Source organism: Paroedura picta, chromosome 10 (assembly GCF_049243985.1).
Source record: "Paroedura picta isolate Pp20150507F chromosome 10, Ppicta_v3.0, whole genome shotgun sequence".
Classification (NCBI taxonomy): Eukaryota; Metazoa; Chordata; class Lepidosauria; order Squamata; family Gekkonidae; genus Paroedura; species Paroedura picta.
In genome coordinates, this window is record NC_135378.1 from 4,031,228 (window position 1) to 4,047,639 (window position 16,412).

The 16,412-nt window shown below is 50.3% G+C and overlaps 1 protein-coding gene across 9 annotated transcripts in view; it reads left to right on the top strand.

Annotated features, from left to right (window-relative positions):
* Nucleotides 1-16,412, top strand: part of JAKMIP1 (janus kinase and microtubule interacting protein 1) — a 237,294-nt gene that overhangs the window by 188,999 nt on the left and 31,883 nt on the right. For 7 of the 9 annotated variants that reach the window (XR_013225029.1, XR_013225030.1, XM_077301529.1 and 4 more), the window contains exons 20-21: nucleotides 1,758-1,823; nucleotides 14,075-14,119. Coding sequence is in view for 7 of the 9 variants with exons in the window: in XM_077301529.1 (XP_077157644.1) it covers nucleotides 1,758-1,823; nucleotides 14,075-14,119 (111 nt within the window). In the remaining 2 variants the exon portion in view is untranslated. Of the gene's footprint in view, nucleotides 1-1,757; nucleotides 1,824-14,043; nucleotides 14,120-16,412 lie in introns of all 9 variants that reach the window. The other 2 variants (XM_077301532.1, XM_077301534.1) reach the window with 2 other exon arrangements.

Genomic DNA, 16,412 nt, shown 5'->3' on the forward strand with positions numbered 1-16,412 from the left:
AGGTGGAGGAGGAGTGGGGAATCAGACGTGGCTCACCAGGTTAGAAGCTGCCACTCTTAACCACAACACCAAGGGACACCAAGCTTACTCCATTTATTTCTTGACACTATGCTGCCTCTCTTGCTTCCAGTCTTTCTCTCAGCTACTCTCTTTCCTTGGTATTCCACAGCCTCCTCTAGAGTTGCCAGTGAAAAAAATGAGGACCCCCAGGCTTGGGTGGAGCCCTGTGGCTTTCAGTGCCTGAAGGGGAGACCTATTGCAGGTGCTCCCCTTCCTTCAAGGAGCCCCATCTCCACATGACACCCTGATGCACCTCTAGAGCAGAGGCCAGGTTGCACTGCATTCCACTCTTGCAATGAGAACCTTTAACTGGACTGGCAGGGTGGCTTCTTACTGCTATTTGCACACATTGCACAGGCTTGAAACATGGCACAACCACCTGTAATGTTGGCCAGCATTCCCCAAAAGGACGTCAGTGTGAGAAATACAGAAGCAAAAAAGGCCTCACTCTTGGACTCCCAACTGCTTTGTGGCAGTGAACAGGCCATAGAAGAAAAAAGGAAATCACGAGGCACAATGATATAGTAGTCTTTATGTTTATAGGTAAAAAGGTTATAACATAAAGTCTAAATGGTCAAACATATGAACAAACATAAAGAGTCAACCAAAACGGGATCCTAGGTTAAGTCAGTGGTCCCCAAACTTTTTACCACCGGGGACCACTCAACGTTTTTTACTGAGGCCTGGTGGGGGGGGGGTAGTTCTCTACTCTCAACCACTGCCCTAACGCTCTTTGATCGCTATGGTAATGTTTAAACATCCGTTCAAAATAAGATACAGACACGCCACAACAATGAACATAAGGAACATTTTATTTTCATGGAAATTTTAACTCATGACAATGACAAATCAATGGAACCCTGAGTTTGTTTCTCTGCAATGAGAGTGTGTTGTAAAGTGTGTTGTAAAGGGCCGGGGTGTGTGTGAAGGCATCCTTTGGGGCCCACCTCCAATTAGTCGAAGGACCACATGTGGTCCACAGCCCACAGGTTAGGGATCGCTAGGTTAAGTGACCCGCTTTCTGTTTTATCTTCATCAGTGGTTGCTCTTCCAATATACTGTCACAGTAGTAGTCTTAGTATCACATTGGCAAAATGCCAATCATCTGGGGATTTCATAAAGTGCCCCAACCTAGGATCCCGTTTTGGTTGACATGTTTGATCATATGTTTGACCATTTAGACTTTATAACTTTTTTACCTATAAACATAGAGAAGACTACTATATCATTGTGCCTCGTGATTTCCTTTTTTCTTCTGTCCACATTGTGGAATCCACAGTTCTATACTTGTTTAGTGAACAGGCCATGGCAGGCATCTGGCGCAGGGTCCAAATACCCATCACTTGTGAAAGGTCATGGGTGTCTGGCCTGACTCCCAGTGACATGGTCTGGCAGGAGCTCCCTGTGTCTCTTTAAGTTGGTAAAACATGCACAGGAAAGAAGCCCAAAGCTCCTCATCTCCCTTCACACTGTTTGGAATTGCACAGAGCAAAGAGCAGATTGTTAGAGGCTTGTCCTGCACAGGAATATGTGACTAGGAGTTGGAACAACTACCCATGACCTTGTTTGTCCCATGTCACATATATTTTGGCTGTTGCTCTTTCTTTCTTTTTGTTTAGAAAAGGGGGAGGGGGGTGTTCCTGAGCACCCTACGGAATCTAATGCTTCCTCTCTTTCTGCATTCTTGTTTGTTGCAGAGAATTCGGGAGTTAGAAGATAAAATTGAACTTCAGAAGCAACAGCTCAAAGAAATTGAGGAAAAGGTAGCATATTCTCAAGCTTTGAAATGCTGTTCTTGTTTCTTGTCCATCCACTTTGGAGAAGCACTTTGTATCATGATTTAGGAGTATTGCCTTGTTAGTAATTTGGTATCATTAAAATTTTTGTTTTGGCCTGTAGGCCTCCATGGGTGCCCGAAACACAGGGGCCTTCTGTGCTTCTTGATATTTCTGCAGCCCTTGCCAATACCCAGGCGGCACCTGGAGATCTTCTGCCATTATAGGTTATTTCCAGAGGACCACAATCAGTTCCCCTGAAGAAAATGGCTGCTTTGGAAGTTAGATTTTGTGGCCTTGTATCTCACTGAGGTCCCTCCCTTCTCCAAACCGTGCCCTCCCCAGGACCCACTTCCAAAACCTTTGGGTAGTTCCCAACCCACAGCTGGAAAACCTCCCATTCTCCACACAGAGGAATCATCCCAGTGGTCAAGGCAAGACATGGAAGGAAACAGGCCAAGGAGTAACTCAGTCCTTCTGTGTCTTCCACCAGCAAAGTTTCCCCCTTCCTCACTGCAGTCCCCTCTCCCCTCCATCTGCATTCCTCCCCATGACCCCAGGGTCCGTCTTTCTAGGGGCTGGAAGGGGATACCAGAATGGAGAGGCCAAGGAGAATCCCCTGCCTGTGTTCCACGCAACCTCTGGGTGGATGGAAGCCTCTTGGATTTACTACTTCTGCTGCTTTCGTATAAAGCAGAATTTGGAGTGGACTAGGGGACTCTTCTGAGGAATATTGAAGGAAAGCAGAAAGGTTGCCAGAAGATTTTGTTTTGTTTTGGGGGGATGTGGGGGGTGGGAGGGAATGTTCTCCTGCAGTGGGGCCAAGTCATACAGAGTGGTCAGGTCATGCCGCTGCTTGCCTAGGTAGGGCAATTGTAATGCAAATTTCTTGCAGGGACTTAGCTGGTGAACAGAGCCTGACCTTCCAGTTTTAGATTGCCCTACTACCTAGGTAGGAGATCGTGAGCTCTGCTCCTAATCAATAGAATCCATTGGATTAACAAAAAAAGACAGCTGTGAAAAAAGGATATTTTTCCACTACAAGCAACTTCCTCACCACTGCAACTCCAAGAAAACTGCTAGAGTTTTTTCTCCATGGTTCCCATTTACCCACAGGCGGCTGGAGCCAGGACCGACCATGCTGCAGGAGACAAACAGTGGGAAGGGTCAGAGGCGGCTGCCCAAGACCCACTGATTTTTTCTGAGCTGGAGAACACCTGCCTCATAAAAATGGGGGGGGGGCAGCCAAACCTACACAGGTGCACATGGGTCAGGCCTCCCTGGCACGGACACAGAATGTGCTCCCCCAATGAGGCACATTCTGCAGCTGAGGCTCTTTCTGAAAAGAGGACGGGGAGCTCTCAGCAGATAAGCCCATTGATACCCCAGAAACATCCACCAGGCTCTTCCAAGCAGAATACGTGCAATGCCTTTTGCCAAAGGTCATTTCTACCCTGAAGTACAGGATGGAAGTCTGAGAAAAATCTTGGTCAAAGGCTTCAACCAGGGGTTTCAAATGACCTGTTCTGGCCCACGCAGTCCATCCATTCCAAGTTAGCTCTGACAATATCTCAAAATCTGAATGGGCCTATTCCAGGCATTGGGGACTCTGGCTTCCATTGCCAGGAGACTACATTCTCACATAGGAGGGGATGGAGGATCTAAAAGTTCTACTTGTTGCCAGAAGATTTTGTTTTGTTTTGGGGGGATGTGGCGATCACCCTCCATTCAGGAGCCTTTCTCACTAAAGATGGAGAGAACCCTCTGAAGAATGCAACAGACAAGAAAAATGAATACACTCTTAAGAAGAACTATGAGGCTCTTGCCATGGCAATCAGGGCTTCTGCAGCCATATACAACTTCACTTGGGCCGTTATCTGGACTGACAGCATGATGAAATCTCTGCGTTTTCGCCAGTACAGAGGCAAAAGAGTCCCTACTGAAGATCTACAGCAGCGGTTTTCAGCCTCTCTGAGTTGGCGACCCCAACTGCAGTGGCGGCGGTGGCAGCATGCGCACGTGCATGGATAGCGTGCACGTGCAAACGTGGCACGGGCGCACAACAGTCAGGGCAGCTATTGCCATGGCTCCACCCGCCGCCCCCACCTGCCGCTGCCACTGCCTGCTGCCACCCACCGCCACTTGCATGCACATATGTACACACATGGTCTGTCCAGTTTTCAGGATCCTTCCCCATCAAAGCAGGCAGAAAGCAATGACTCAAGTGGTTTGTTGTCAGAACCAGTTACTTACATGCCTGTGTCCTGCTGCTTCTCTGCTTTCTGGGCTTACTGTTAAACTCACCTGTCAAAAAAGTTTGAAATATTTCAATATTTCTCTCATCCAGTCGCTCTGGAGTGAAATGCTGGGAGGAATTGTTGGCATCTCGCTTCACAGCTTTCTGCAGGAGGTCTCCACCCGGTGCTGAGTGGAACAGTACACCTCCCCTCCACTCCCCTCCTCTCACGAATATTCACGCCTCTCCTCCTGGTGACGTTGCAGTAGTCCACGGCAAGTTGCTCTGGTCCTGCCGGTAAAGCCTGTGAGTGACGGGGCAATAGCACCACATCTGCTTTTTTGCTCCTGCTCCTGCCCTACTCTCCCCTCCCAGTGCTGTTGCCACAGCCCAGTGAGGCAAAGGGAGTGCAACCCGGAGCTGCCCGACGAGTTGAGGAACTCGGCTGTGGCTGTGGAAAAACACTCCCTAATAACAGAGCCCGTCCCGGTTCTCTGAGAGGATGCAGCCACATCGGGAGTGGGTGATTTGGTTTCTGTGAAGGTTAAGCATCTCGAGCAAATCTGGCTGAGATGGCTGCTCTGCTCCTCACTCTCGGCAGCTTAAAGAGATTACTTGGCTGAGCTTGGGGCATGTGGCGGCTGCACATTCACACCAGGGGGAGATTGAAGGGAGTGATTAGGAAGCCCCAGCAGAGCAAAATGCAGCGGGGGGTTCTGCAGAGAAACCATTGCTTGACCTAGGCAAAGGGGGAAATTTGGAGTTTGGGGGGAGCCAGCATGCCTACAGAAGTGCACGCACCACCGGCTGCTGCGGCCGCAACCAATCTGGGGACCCCACAGAAGGGGTTAGGTGACCCCAAAAGGGGTCCCGAACCACAAGTTGAGAACCACTGATCTAGAGGTTTGCTGCGGATGAGTCCCAAGACACATTACGCTTCTGCGCAAGGACACAGGCAGCCATTGTTACCATTTGCTACAACATTTGGCTCAAACACTGGAAGGTTGATCACATTTCGAAGACCACGCTATCTATTTCCAAGCCTTTCTGGCAGACTCCTTTTCTGTCCATCAAACTTGGACAGGGTCCTTGCAGAGACAAAAGAAAAGTAGAAGGCCACGCCTGCCACATCCAGCTCCAGCAGAGACAGGGATAACAGAAGCAGCAGTCCTTTCACAACTGCCACCCTTCCGGCAGGGCTAGAGACTCAAGGGACTTCAGAAGTTTCTGCTCTGCAAAATACAGGGCCAAGTTTTTACAGCAGCAATCCCAGCCCTTCAGGCATAACAAGAGCCAGCAAGCCAGAAGCACTCTGCCTGCCTATCTTGTCGGGGGCATGCTCCACTTCTTCCGAGAGGTCTGGAGCCACACCGCAACAGACCAGTGGGTGCTGGGCATAATTTTGGAGGGCTACCAGATAGAATTTACAGCAGGCCCTCCCCCCAACCACTTTGTCCAGTCCCCTACTCCCAAGACACTGCACAGAAGGTCTTTATTAAGCCAAGCCATTCAACATTTGGTCAACATCAGGGCCATAGAGGGGGTTTCCCCTCACCAAGGATCCTCAGGAGTCTACCCCATTATTTTTGTTGTGTCAAATAAATTAGAAGTGGTGAGCAGTCCTCAACCGTACAGGCCTAAACTGATGGATGAAGAGCCAGAGGTTCATGATGGAGTCCTTTTTGCATATTCTTCAGATTCGACAGTGAAATGACATGCTGATGTCCCTGGATATTCAGGAGGTATACCTTCACGCACCAATCCACCTGGATTCCAGAAAATACCTCCGGTTCTGTCAGCAGGGGATGCGCTTCTAAATCACATCATTTCTATTCTGCCTGTGCTTATGCACCAAGGTCATACTGGTGCTGGTAGTGAATTGGCACCAAGGAGAAATTCACTTCTATCCTTACTTAGACACTTTGTTGCTGAAGGCCAAGGATTGGGGGACAGCAGTGTCAGCCACATGACACACTATCTCCATCCCTCAGACCCACAGTTTTCCTGCTCAACAGTGACAAGAGTCACTTGATACCAACTCCAGACCTAGTGCACCTGGGGGTGAGGATTTGCACACATCAAAAAGGGAAGAGACCATGGCCAGCAGGGCAGTCAGACTTATGCACCTAGTGGTGCTTCACGGACTGATGATATCCACCAATGACATGGTGCCTGTGGCTTGCTTTCGTTTAAGACCACTGCAGTGGGTGCTTCTACCATTCCAGCGGGACATCATAAGATGAAGAAACAAGAAACTGATACTGCCTACATCAATCCGCAAAGATCTCCTGTGGTGGACCCTTCCAGAAAATCTGACAAAGAGTATACGATTCAGTCATCTGAAGCACATAGTGGCCACTACGAATACGAGCCAGAGGGGTCAGGAAGCTCATTGTGAAGAACTCACAGTGCAAGACAGGTGGTGCCAACCAGACCAGGGGCACAGCATAAACTGGCCCAAACTTCAGCCAGTCAAGCTAGCACTTCTACACTTCCATTCAGCCCTTTGATGCAGTTGTCCCCAACCCCCGGTCTGGGGACCGGGACCGGTCCATGGATCAGTCGGTACCGGGCTGCGGCTCCTCTCTCGCTCGCTCTCAGCCAACTTCCTGGTAGGGGCAGGAGACTAGCCTCTGGCTCCCTGCCGTCCTCCTGCCATGACAAGCTGCGGGAGTGTAGGAGCCGGGCGGTTGGGTGGGCGAGCAGAGCCACCAGCACCCCGCTCCCTGCCAAGGAAAGGATGCGGCCTAGGCAACCCGCAGTCTGACCCCTGGCCCAATGTGGAACGCTGCAGCCAGGCTGCTCCCTTCCCCTCATGCCTCTTCGGCCGTGCTGTGGCAGAGATTAACCCTTGCGGGGCTGCAGGAGGAGGAAAGAAACACCCCCCTCTCCCAGGCAGGCTGCGTCAAGGCGGCTCACGAGTCCATCAGCAAGAGGCAGTGCAGCAGCATGGCAGGGGTTAAGCCGAGCAAGCAGCTTCCTAGAACGGCCAGGCAAGGCCTTTTTGGAGCTGCAAGAGGTGGAGGCGGCAGCCTGAGGACCGTGGGGAGGTTTGCTCATGAGTAAGTTGTTGCGGGGGGGGGGGTATCCCACTTTACCTTGATTAAAATCTGGTTACTTTATCTTATGTGGTGCCAACTCTTAGGGAGTGGCAGGATTTATTTCTTGATCTAATATGCTGTAAACTATCTCAGTGGTAAACTGGTAGAAAGGTAGGAGATGACTCTGTTAAATAAATATAAGTAGCTTCTCCCTCTTCTGCTGCTTAGCTTCACAACAATGAATACAGCTAGGGAGAGCAGGTCTTCCCCCATGTTGCAGGGGTGTTCTTGGCATTTCACATCATCTCTTGAGCTTTTGCTATCACTGTGTAACAGAAAGGTTGGCTTAATGTAGTTTACATTTGTCCTTATCAGGATTACAAAAATGTAGTTCTATTTTTCTATTTTATTTTCATCCCACCTTTTCCCCAAGGAGCTGAAGTGGCATACCTGGTTCTCTTTCCTTCCATTTTATCTTCACTACAGCCCTGTAAGGTAGGCTAAGTTGAAAGGAAATGACTGGCCCAAGATTAGCTGGTGAGCTTCATGATTGTGGGTGAACTTGAACTTGAGCCTTCTCAGTTCTCTAGTCTAACCACTCCACCATACTGCACCAAGAGAAGAAAAATAATTTGGTCAGCCAATTGCCCATTGAGTGTCCAAGCAGGAAAACGTTGTGTCAGTAAATAACCAGATACTGATTTGGGCTCACAGACTTCTAGATGAAGATTTCCCAAGTAATATTCTCGACTACCACGGTAATCGATAAGTGGTAGCAAGCACTCTGCATATTTCTACATCCATTCAAAGTCTCCTGGGATTACTGTTCGTTCATATGAAATTTGTGGTCCACTAGAACCCCCAAATCCTTTTCACAGGCAGCACTACCCAGCCAGGTTTTGCCAGTCAGGTTTACTACCCAAATGCAACTGTCAGGATCAGTCCCTGCTCTCTACCATGTTTGCTTTTCAGTGAACCTAAGTGACTCCATCTTTAGATGCTGCGCCTTGTTAGAAATGTTCCTATGTAACCAGCCTGTAGTTTTCCTTTGATTCCCTTTCTTTGATCCTTGCATATTCATACTGCATAGTCTCTCCACTGTGAAATAATGTTGAGTAGTTCCTGTAAACATCCTGTAAAAATCTTATCAACTGACTAAGGCCGTGCTAACTTCAACACCTTGGCAGGAAGCCTGGGATGGCACCTGGGTGAGGGGTTCCTCCCCTCCCTTGGGAATGCTCGGGTTTGGGCGGGAGAATTGTATTGATAACTGCTTACTGTCCTGGTATCGAACAGTCTTGACTTTGAATGTTATAGTGACCAGATCTAATTCCAATTAAAGCTTTCTTCTTATAGAAGTTTGTTTGTGAGTTTTGTCGGCGATTGACAGTAAGTCAAGACTCACAACGCCTTTCCTTCGACACGATGGCTGTGTACAGAGGGGGCATCTTCCTAAGCAAAATCCAGGACGAGGGGGACGAGACAGCTGGTGGCCCCGACGGGGACCTGGGGATGCTCAGTCCGCTTGACCTGGGACACTCCATGAGTCGCGGAGGCCTGATGTTGACGCCTTTGGGTGCCAGGGCCCGATCCACCACGCATACGCTGGTGCAGTCTGGAATGACTCGAGCGCTGGGGAGCCTCAGTCCCTCTCCCCAGTTCTTTTTGGAGCGGCATGTCACCAAGTGATGGCAGATGTCTCGGTTCGGCGATCCCACCGGGCAGGCTCAGTGGGCCCCAATGCTGCCAAAAGGAGTCCCGGACTGAGACACAGCGACTGCGCTGGAGGTGCTAGACCTCCACGACCGGATGGGCCGCATGGGAGCCTGGCTCACTACTGTGACAAGCGAGCTAGGAGAAGACTCCCAGAGGATGGCCTGCCGTTTCCTGGCCGAACTCTGGAGGACCGCGGCCATCCCCGCCGAGCGGCCGGCGATCGCTCTGCTGGCGGCTCCTGTTCATGAGGAACAAGAGGGGGCCACAGGAGCAACAGGTGGCACCGAAGAGCCACCACACCGGGAGCCTACGCCAGAGGGCGAGGAACCTATTGAATTGGTGGCACCGGTGGGTGGTGCAGGGGAGCCACAGGACCCTCAACTGGACCAGGGAGAAGGGGGACAGCCCCAGGATCCGTGGGGGCCAAGCCCGAGCCAGACGCCTGCGTCTTCGTGTCCCTGTTGGAGGACCCGCGACTGGGGAGTGGATGGAGGAGCCTGCTGGTAGAGCGCAGTTGCCGCCGCAACTGAGAGGTGCCGAGATCCGCCGCCTTTACCGGTTCAAGACTCGTTTCACCGGGGACCCCGAAACCTTCCCTGGCTTCCTGGTGCACCTCCAAGCCTACATGATGGATGTGGGATTCACTTTCCAGGACTACGCGGAGCGCATCCGTTTTGTCGGCGACTGCATGGATGGTGAAGCAGCCAAGTGGTTTGTGGACCTGTACCGGTACGCGCCGATAGAGGTGCGCAACTACGACCGATTCATGTGCTGCATGAGGGAGAAGTTCGAAGAACCGTTCGAGCGAGACACAGCAGAGGCTGGCCTGAAGTCAATCACGCAAGGCACCATGTTGGTGAGCCAGTACACCCCCGGGTTTCGGAAACTGGCTGCGGCGGTTCCCCACTGGAGTTAGCCCCAGCGTGTCCACGCCTATCGCAAAGGGCTGAATGAGAACCTGGCCCGAAAATGCCTACACCTAAACAACGGGATGGGCTCGCCTGGCAGACGAGGTGGAGCAGCGGCTATGAGTGGCTTCGGAGTTAGGTGATGGGAAGTCCAAACCACCGCAGAAGATATCAACCCCAAAGAAGATGGCCGCGCTGCGGAGGGCAAGGCCACTTCCTTGCTCAATGCCCATCGAAGAAGCAACCGCCAGCACAGGGGGACAAGTCTGCCAGCAATCCGACAACTGTGTCCCTGAAGCCGGCGGGCGGGGCCCCAAAGCGGAAGGGGGCCGCCAAGAAGACCGTGCGCTCACTGCTTGCCCCGCTCGGGAGCCATGTGCCGGGATCTGGGATCAGTGATAGCGGCACTGAGGAGGAGGCTTCCTCCGGTGAGCCGTTGGGATACGAGGACAACCTGCTGTGAAGAAGCCCCCCAGCAGGTCCCGGGCAGGGGCAAACGTTCGGTGAGTGCACCCCCTTTAGTCTTCCTCCCTGTGATTTTGACTGTACCAAAATCGGGGAAGCAGGTAGGGGTCTGGTGTATCGTGGACTCTGGATATACCAAGAGTTTGATTAACCCCCCATTGGCCAGATCGTTGGGAGTGGGCAAAGTCTCGTTGGCGAGGCCACTCCGTTTCGCACAACTGGATGGGAAATGTGCCCCGGAGGGGAGGCAGTGAGCAAGACGCTCCCATTAGAAATGGACGTTACAGACCACTGGGAAAAGATTCAGCCCGTAGTGGCACCCAATGCGGCGTTCCCATGTGTTCTAGGTTTAGACTGGTTGCACAAACATGACCCTACAATCAAGGGTGCAAGTCGCACCGACGCGGCAAGCCGCACAAAACCCGGGCACGCGGGATTTCTGAAGTGGCCGCGGTGGCTAAGTAAGGGCCAGCCTGCCTAAAGAGTACTGGGATTTACAAGATGTTTTTGCTGAACGGGAGTGTGATCAGTTGCCCCCCTCCATCGCAAGACTGATTGAGCCATTGAACTCAAACCCAGGGAGCCATTGCCCAAAGCTAAACTCTACTCCATGAGTCCCAGAGAGATGCAGGAGTTGAGAGCTTTTCTGGATAAGAACCTGGCGCGCGGATTTATTCGCCCGGCCACCTCTTCTCTGGCTGCCCCGGTTTTGTTTGTGAAGAAAATGGACAGTTCCCTCCGTCTCTGTACGGACTACAGGGGGCTGAATGCAGTGTCAATGTGCAATGCTTACCCGTTGCCCCTGACCTGCTGAGACTTTTGGGGAGGGCCCGGATTTTCACCAAATTAGACTTGAGGGAGGCCTACTACCGTGTGTGAATTAAGAAGGGGTACGAATATCTGACAGCTTTTAACACCCCTTTGGGACAGTTTGAGTACACTTTCATGCCGTTCGGCCTCGCCGGCGCTCCGGGCGTGTTCAGGAACATGATTAACGAGGTCATGCATGACCTACTGTACAAAGGGGCCCTGGTTTACCTGGATGATATTTTGGTGTATTCAGAAGACCCTGCGGAATACTTGTCTTTGGTCCGTGAGGTGCTGCGCCGGCTGTGGGCGCATCACTTGTACGCAAAACTTTCGAAGTGCGAATTTCACCAGGAGGCGGTGGAGTTCCTGGGCTTCCGCGTCTCTAGTGGCGAGATTGAAATGGACCCTGGGAAGGTTCGGGACCTATTAGCCTGGGAGGTCCTCAAACAGCCCCGCTCCCTGTCCACCAAGCAAATGCGTTGGGCGGAGTTTTTCTCCCATTTCAATTTCACCCTCAAACACCTGCCGGGCAATATGAACTTTTTGGCTGATGCTCTTTCGCGCCTCCCCCAGTACAAATACAAAAGTTGGTCGACATGGTGTTCACCCCCTCCCAACTGGGCCTGATGGTCATGACACATAGCAAAGCGAAGGGGGGTGGCCCTTACCCGGGGGGCTGGGTCCAAAAAGACATCCGTTTGGATGCTGAGTTTGAGCGTCTCCGCCCATCATTGGTTGAAAAGGAGGGACTGTTCTTTAAGGAGGACAGATTGTTTGTGCCCCTGGCTGCCCGTAAGGACGTGCTGAAGCTTTGCCATGATTCTAAGCCGGCGGGGCATTTTGGATTTGTAAAGACTCTTCACCTTGTTTGGCGACATTAGTGGTGGCCCTCCTTGCGGAGGGATGTTGAACTCTATGTGCAGGGTTGTCCGGTGTGCCTCACCGCCAAACCCATGGGTGGTAAGAAGCGGGGCCTCTTGCAACCCCTGCCAACCCCGTCCCGCCCATGGACGGATGTCACCATGGACTTCATTACTGATCTCCCACTTAGTCAAGGGAAAAGCATGATTTGGGTGGTGGTGGACGCTTTCTCCAAGCAAGCTCATTTTGTCCCCTGCTCTGGGGTGCCATCTGCCCTGAAACTGGCCTCCTTGTTCGTTACACACGTGTACCGCCTGCACGGGATCCCGGGGAGGGTACTCACGTATCGGGGCTCCCAGTTCATTGCCAAGTTCTGATGGGAGCTTTTGAGACTTCTGGGGGTTGAGCAAGCCCTCACATCGGGTTACCACCCAGAAACCAATGGACAGACGGAAAGGGTGAACCAGATTCTGGAACAGTATTTATGTTGCTTCATTAATCATCAGCAGAATGATTGGGTCTCCCTTCTCCCGTTGGCAGAGTTCGCTTACAACAATGGGGTGCATGTATCCACCGGGTTGACCCCTTTTAAGGTGGTTTTTTGGGGCCAATATGACTGCAGTGCCCACTTGGGACATTTCTTCTGCAGATGCCCCGGACATTCGAAAGTGGGCGGGGGAGATCGCCAGGGCTTGGCCCTCCATTGTGAACTGCCTGGATGAGGCTAAACGCTCCTACAAAGCTCAGGCTGACGAGAAGCGGGCCGTGAGCCTCGCCTTGGCGGTGGGGGACCTGGCCTGATTGTCCACTAAAAATCTTCGGTGTCAACAACTTCGCGCAAGCTCAGGGCGAAGTTCGTGGGGCCGTTTGTGGTGAAGCGCCTAATCAATGCCGTGACTGTTGAACTCTCCTTGAACTTACCAAAATGTGCACCCCGTTTTTCATTCCAGCCTCCTGAAACGTGCCCCGTCCCCGGATGATTGGCACGCCACCCCCCCCCCCATCTGCTGCTCCTATTCTCATGTTTGTGGACAAGGACAAGCATTATGAAGACAACAAAATCTTGGACTCTCGCTGGCATAAAGGAAAGATGCAATGCCTAGTGGACTGGAAAGAATTCCCCATGGGGGACAGGGAGTGGGTGGAGGCTGGTAATATTCGAGCCCCAAAGTTGCTGCAGGATTTTCACAGGGAATTCCCGCATTGCCGCGGCTCAAATATGCTGGGTGAGGGGAGGTTGTTTTTGGACTGGAGGGATGTCAGGATCAGTCCCTGCTCTCTGCCATGTTTGCCTTTCAGTGAACCTAAGTGACTCCATCTTTAGATGCTGTGCCTTGTTAGAAATGTTCCCATGTAACCAGCCTGTAGTTTTCCTTTGATCCCCCCTTTCTTTGATCCTTGCATATTCACACTGCATAGTCTCCCCACTGTGAAACAATGTTGCCTAGTTCCTGTAAACATCTTATCAGCTAGCCTGAGGCACCGGCCTGACCAAGGCCGTGCTAACTTCAACACCTTGGCAGGAAGCCTGGGATGACACCTGAGTGAGGGGTTCCCCCCCCTCCCTTGGGAACGCTCGGGTTTGGGCAGGACAATTGTATTGATAACTGCTTACTGTCCTAGTATCTAACCGTCTTGACTTCGAATGTTATAGTGACCAGATCTAATTCCAATTAAAGCTTTCTTCTTATAGAAGCTTGTTTGTGAGTTTTGTCGGCGCTTGACAGCAACACTTTACACTTGTCCCTGTTAAACTTCCTTCTTTTTGCCTGGGCCCAATACTCCATGTCTAAACCCAGGTGCATCCTACCCTATATTTATCTTCCAAGGTATTAATTAACCATTCTACCCCACAAATGTGATGGAAACATTCTAAAGCCCCTCATCTAAAACATTTGTAAAGACAGCCCTGAGCCCCAAACAGCATGGAGGCATTAGCAGGAAATGTTTAGCATTGGGTTGTTTCTCCAGATTTTTGTGCATAGTTGGAATAATATTATGGGAAGTAATAAATTATGTGTTGTTATATTCTTCTAGTAATTCCTTTATTCCAGTATTAATAGTAAAGTTCTAACAACTTGTGGTCTAACTGATGCAACTGAATTCCATATTACATATCTTACATCTTTTTTTCTTGTTTTCCCTTTCTTATTTTTGATCTTATTTTATAGTTTTTGTTCCTTTTTCTGTTTTTCTCACTAGCATTCATCCTGTGGACTTGATGAATCTAAGGCGAAAAGAAATGTGGTGGGTATTCCTTTTTATTTTATGAAAATACATTCTTAGATCTTGTGCATTTTGGGGGATCCTGGTTGCAAAATTCTTCTGAAGAATGATGTGAAAGCCATTCATATTCTGGATTTTTGTTACTTATAACCTCCAGACCAAGATCTTATGGAGAACTGCTGAAGTGAATGTGTGCGTGGCTTGTGTTGTCCTGCTCCCCTAATTAATCTCTCTTGGTTCCTCAGGCCAACAGTTCAGTATTTATCTTGATAACTGGGAGCTGCCTTGAGCATCCTCTGGAGTGGGAAGGAGGGCTATTAATGAATATATGGGAATGAATGAAAGATGGTTGGCATTCAGGGTTGTGGCTGAGGGGCCTGATGGTGCTCATTGTGGCCAGGTTTTTCTGATTGCCATGGGTTCTGCATGACGGCTGGCAGTAAAACAGCTGGCAGTGAACAGGCAGAGAACTGGGGAGCCCCAGAGCCTTCTTAGGTATTCTCTGCAGGAGTGGAAAGAATAAGAAGGGAGCTCAAAACAATCATAAAAGTTTTACCAACTTGCATAACTCATAAGGTTGCCAGACTCCAGGAGGCAACTGGACATCTCCTGCTGTTACAGTTGATAAGCAATCTGTTCCCCTGGAGAAAATGGCAGTTTTGGGGGGTGAAATTTGTGGCATTATACCTGGCTGAGGTCCCTTCCCCCCAAAACCCTGCCCTCCCTAGACTCTAGCCCAAAATCTCCCACCTGGAACTGGCAGAATTTAAATCTCCCCACTCCTTAGGCCTTGTAACTATTCTGTTTTTAAACCACATTAAGGGACCTAGAGAGCCATGCTATTATAATCTGGGGGGGGGGGAGTCTGGCTTGTATACATCCTATTGCAGCCCCCCATGTCACATGGCAAACTAATCTAGAAAGGGGGGGGGGTCCCAAAGGGGATTTCGGAAATGGCATTTCTGCCCTCACTAACCAGTGGTGCCAGGTGGAAAGCACCAACTTTATTGTAGTGGCTTCTTTCCTTTTGGTCTCATTAAATTTCCTGGACAGATAGGCCCACGGGTACAGCTTCCCCCCCCCCAAACTTCTGGAGTAAAATGGCACCCATGGCTACATCACTTTTGTCAACCTGAACCACAGATTGCTGCATGGGCTTGGCATGCCTGAGGTCATGCACAGTTGTTTCAGTTCCTTGAGTCCCTGCTGGTACTCAGCACTCCTTTGGTGTTTGCACCCAAGCCAGTTTGCAACCTCCCCCTCCCCTTTTGTCTTTAAGAGATCTGTCAGGGCAGAATTGGCTCTGCAATCACAGTAATAATTTGTGAAGCCTAAGAAACTTTGCAGTTGCCTGCAAGTGCAGGGAGGAGCCCATCCTTGGTGGGGTCCATTTCTAACCCTCTGCTAGACATCCCAAATCCCAAAATGTCAGTTGCTCTTTGTGAACTCACATTTAGGCAACTTAACATTTCACAGTCAGAGTAGTTCAGCAGTGGAATAGGCTGCCTAAGGAGGTGGTGAACTCCCCCTCACTGGCAGTCTTCAAGCAAAGGCTGGATACACACTTTTCTTGGATGCTTTAGGATGCTTAGGGCTGATCCTGCGTTGAGCAGGGGGTTGGACTAGATGGCCTGTATGGCCCCTTCCAACTCTATGATTCTATGATTCTATGAACATACAAATGGTTATCACACAATTTTTAACACTTCCTTAACCAACTTGACATGGTCCCTGTAGTTGTCAGAATATATAAACACATCATCAAATTAACCACCCCCTTTATACAGATACTTGTGCAACACCTCATTGATTAGATTCATGAACATCCCAGGCATTCCTCTCAGACCAAATGGCATAATTAGGTATTCAGATTGTTTCAAGGGGGTGTTAAAGGCTGTTTTCCAATCATTTCCCTTCTTAATGCAAACTCAATAATACACCTTCCTCAGATTTAGTTTGGTCAAGATCCAACTCTTCCCCAAGTGTCCCAACAAGTTTTGATCTGAGGGGTTGGGTAAGAATTGGTCATGCCATCTTTCCTTTTTTTACAAAAAATATGGAGGCAGCCATGCAGGAGAAGGCAGGCTGAATAAAACTTTGTTCTAATGTGCCATCAATAAACTTTCTAAGCTCCTCAATTTTCTTTTGGCTCCTGGAATACAGGGGAATCCTGGGCTTCAGGTTAGGGTTAGGTGGCTTCTGGGTGGGAGAATGGACAGCAGCTGGCCTTCCAAGAGTGGAAGGTTTCTGGCCTTCCAAGAGTGGAAGAGTGGAGGTTTCTTCAGACACTTGTTGAGGAAAACCCCTGCAGTTC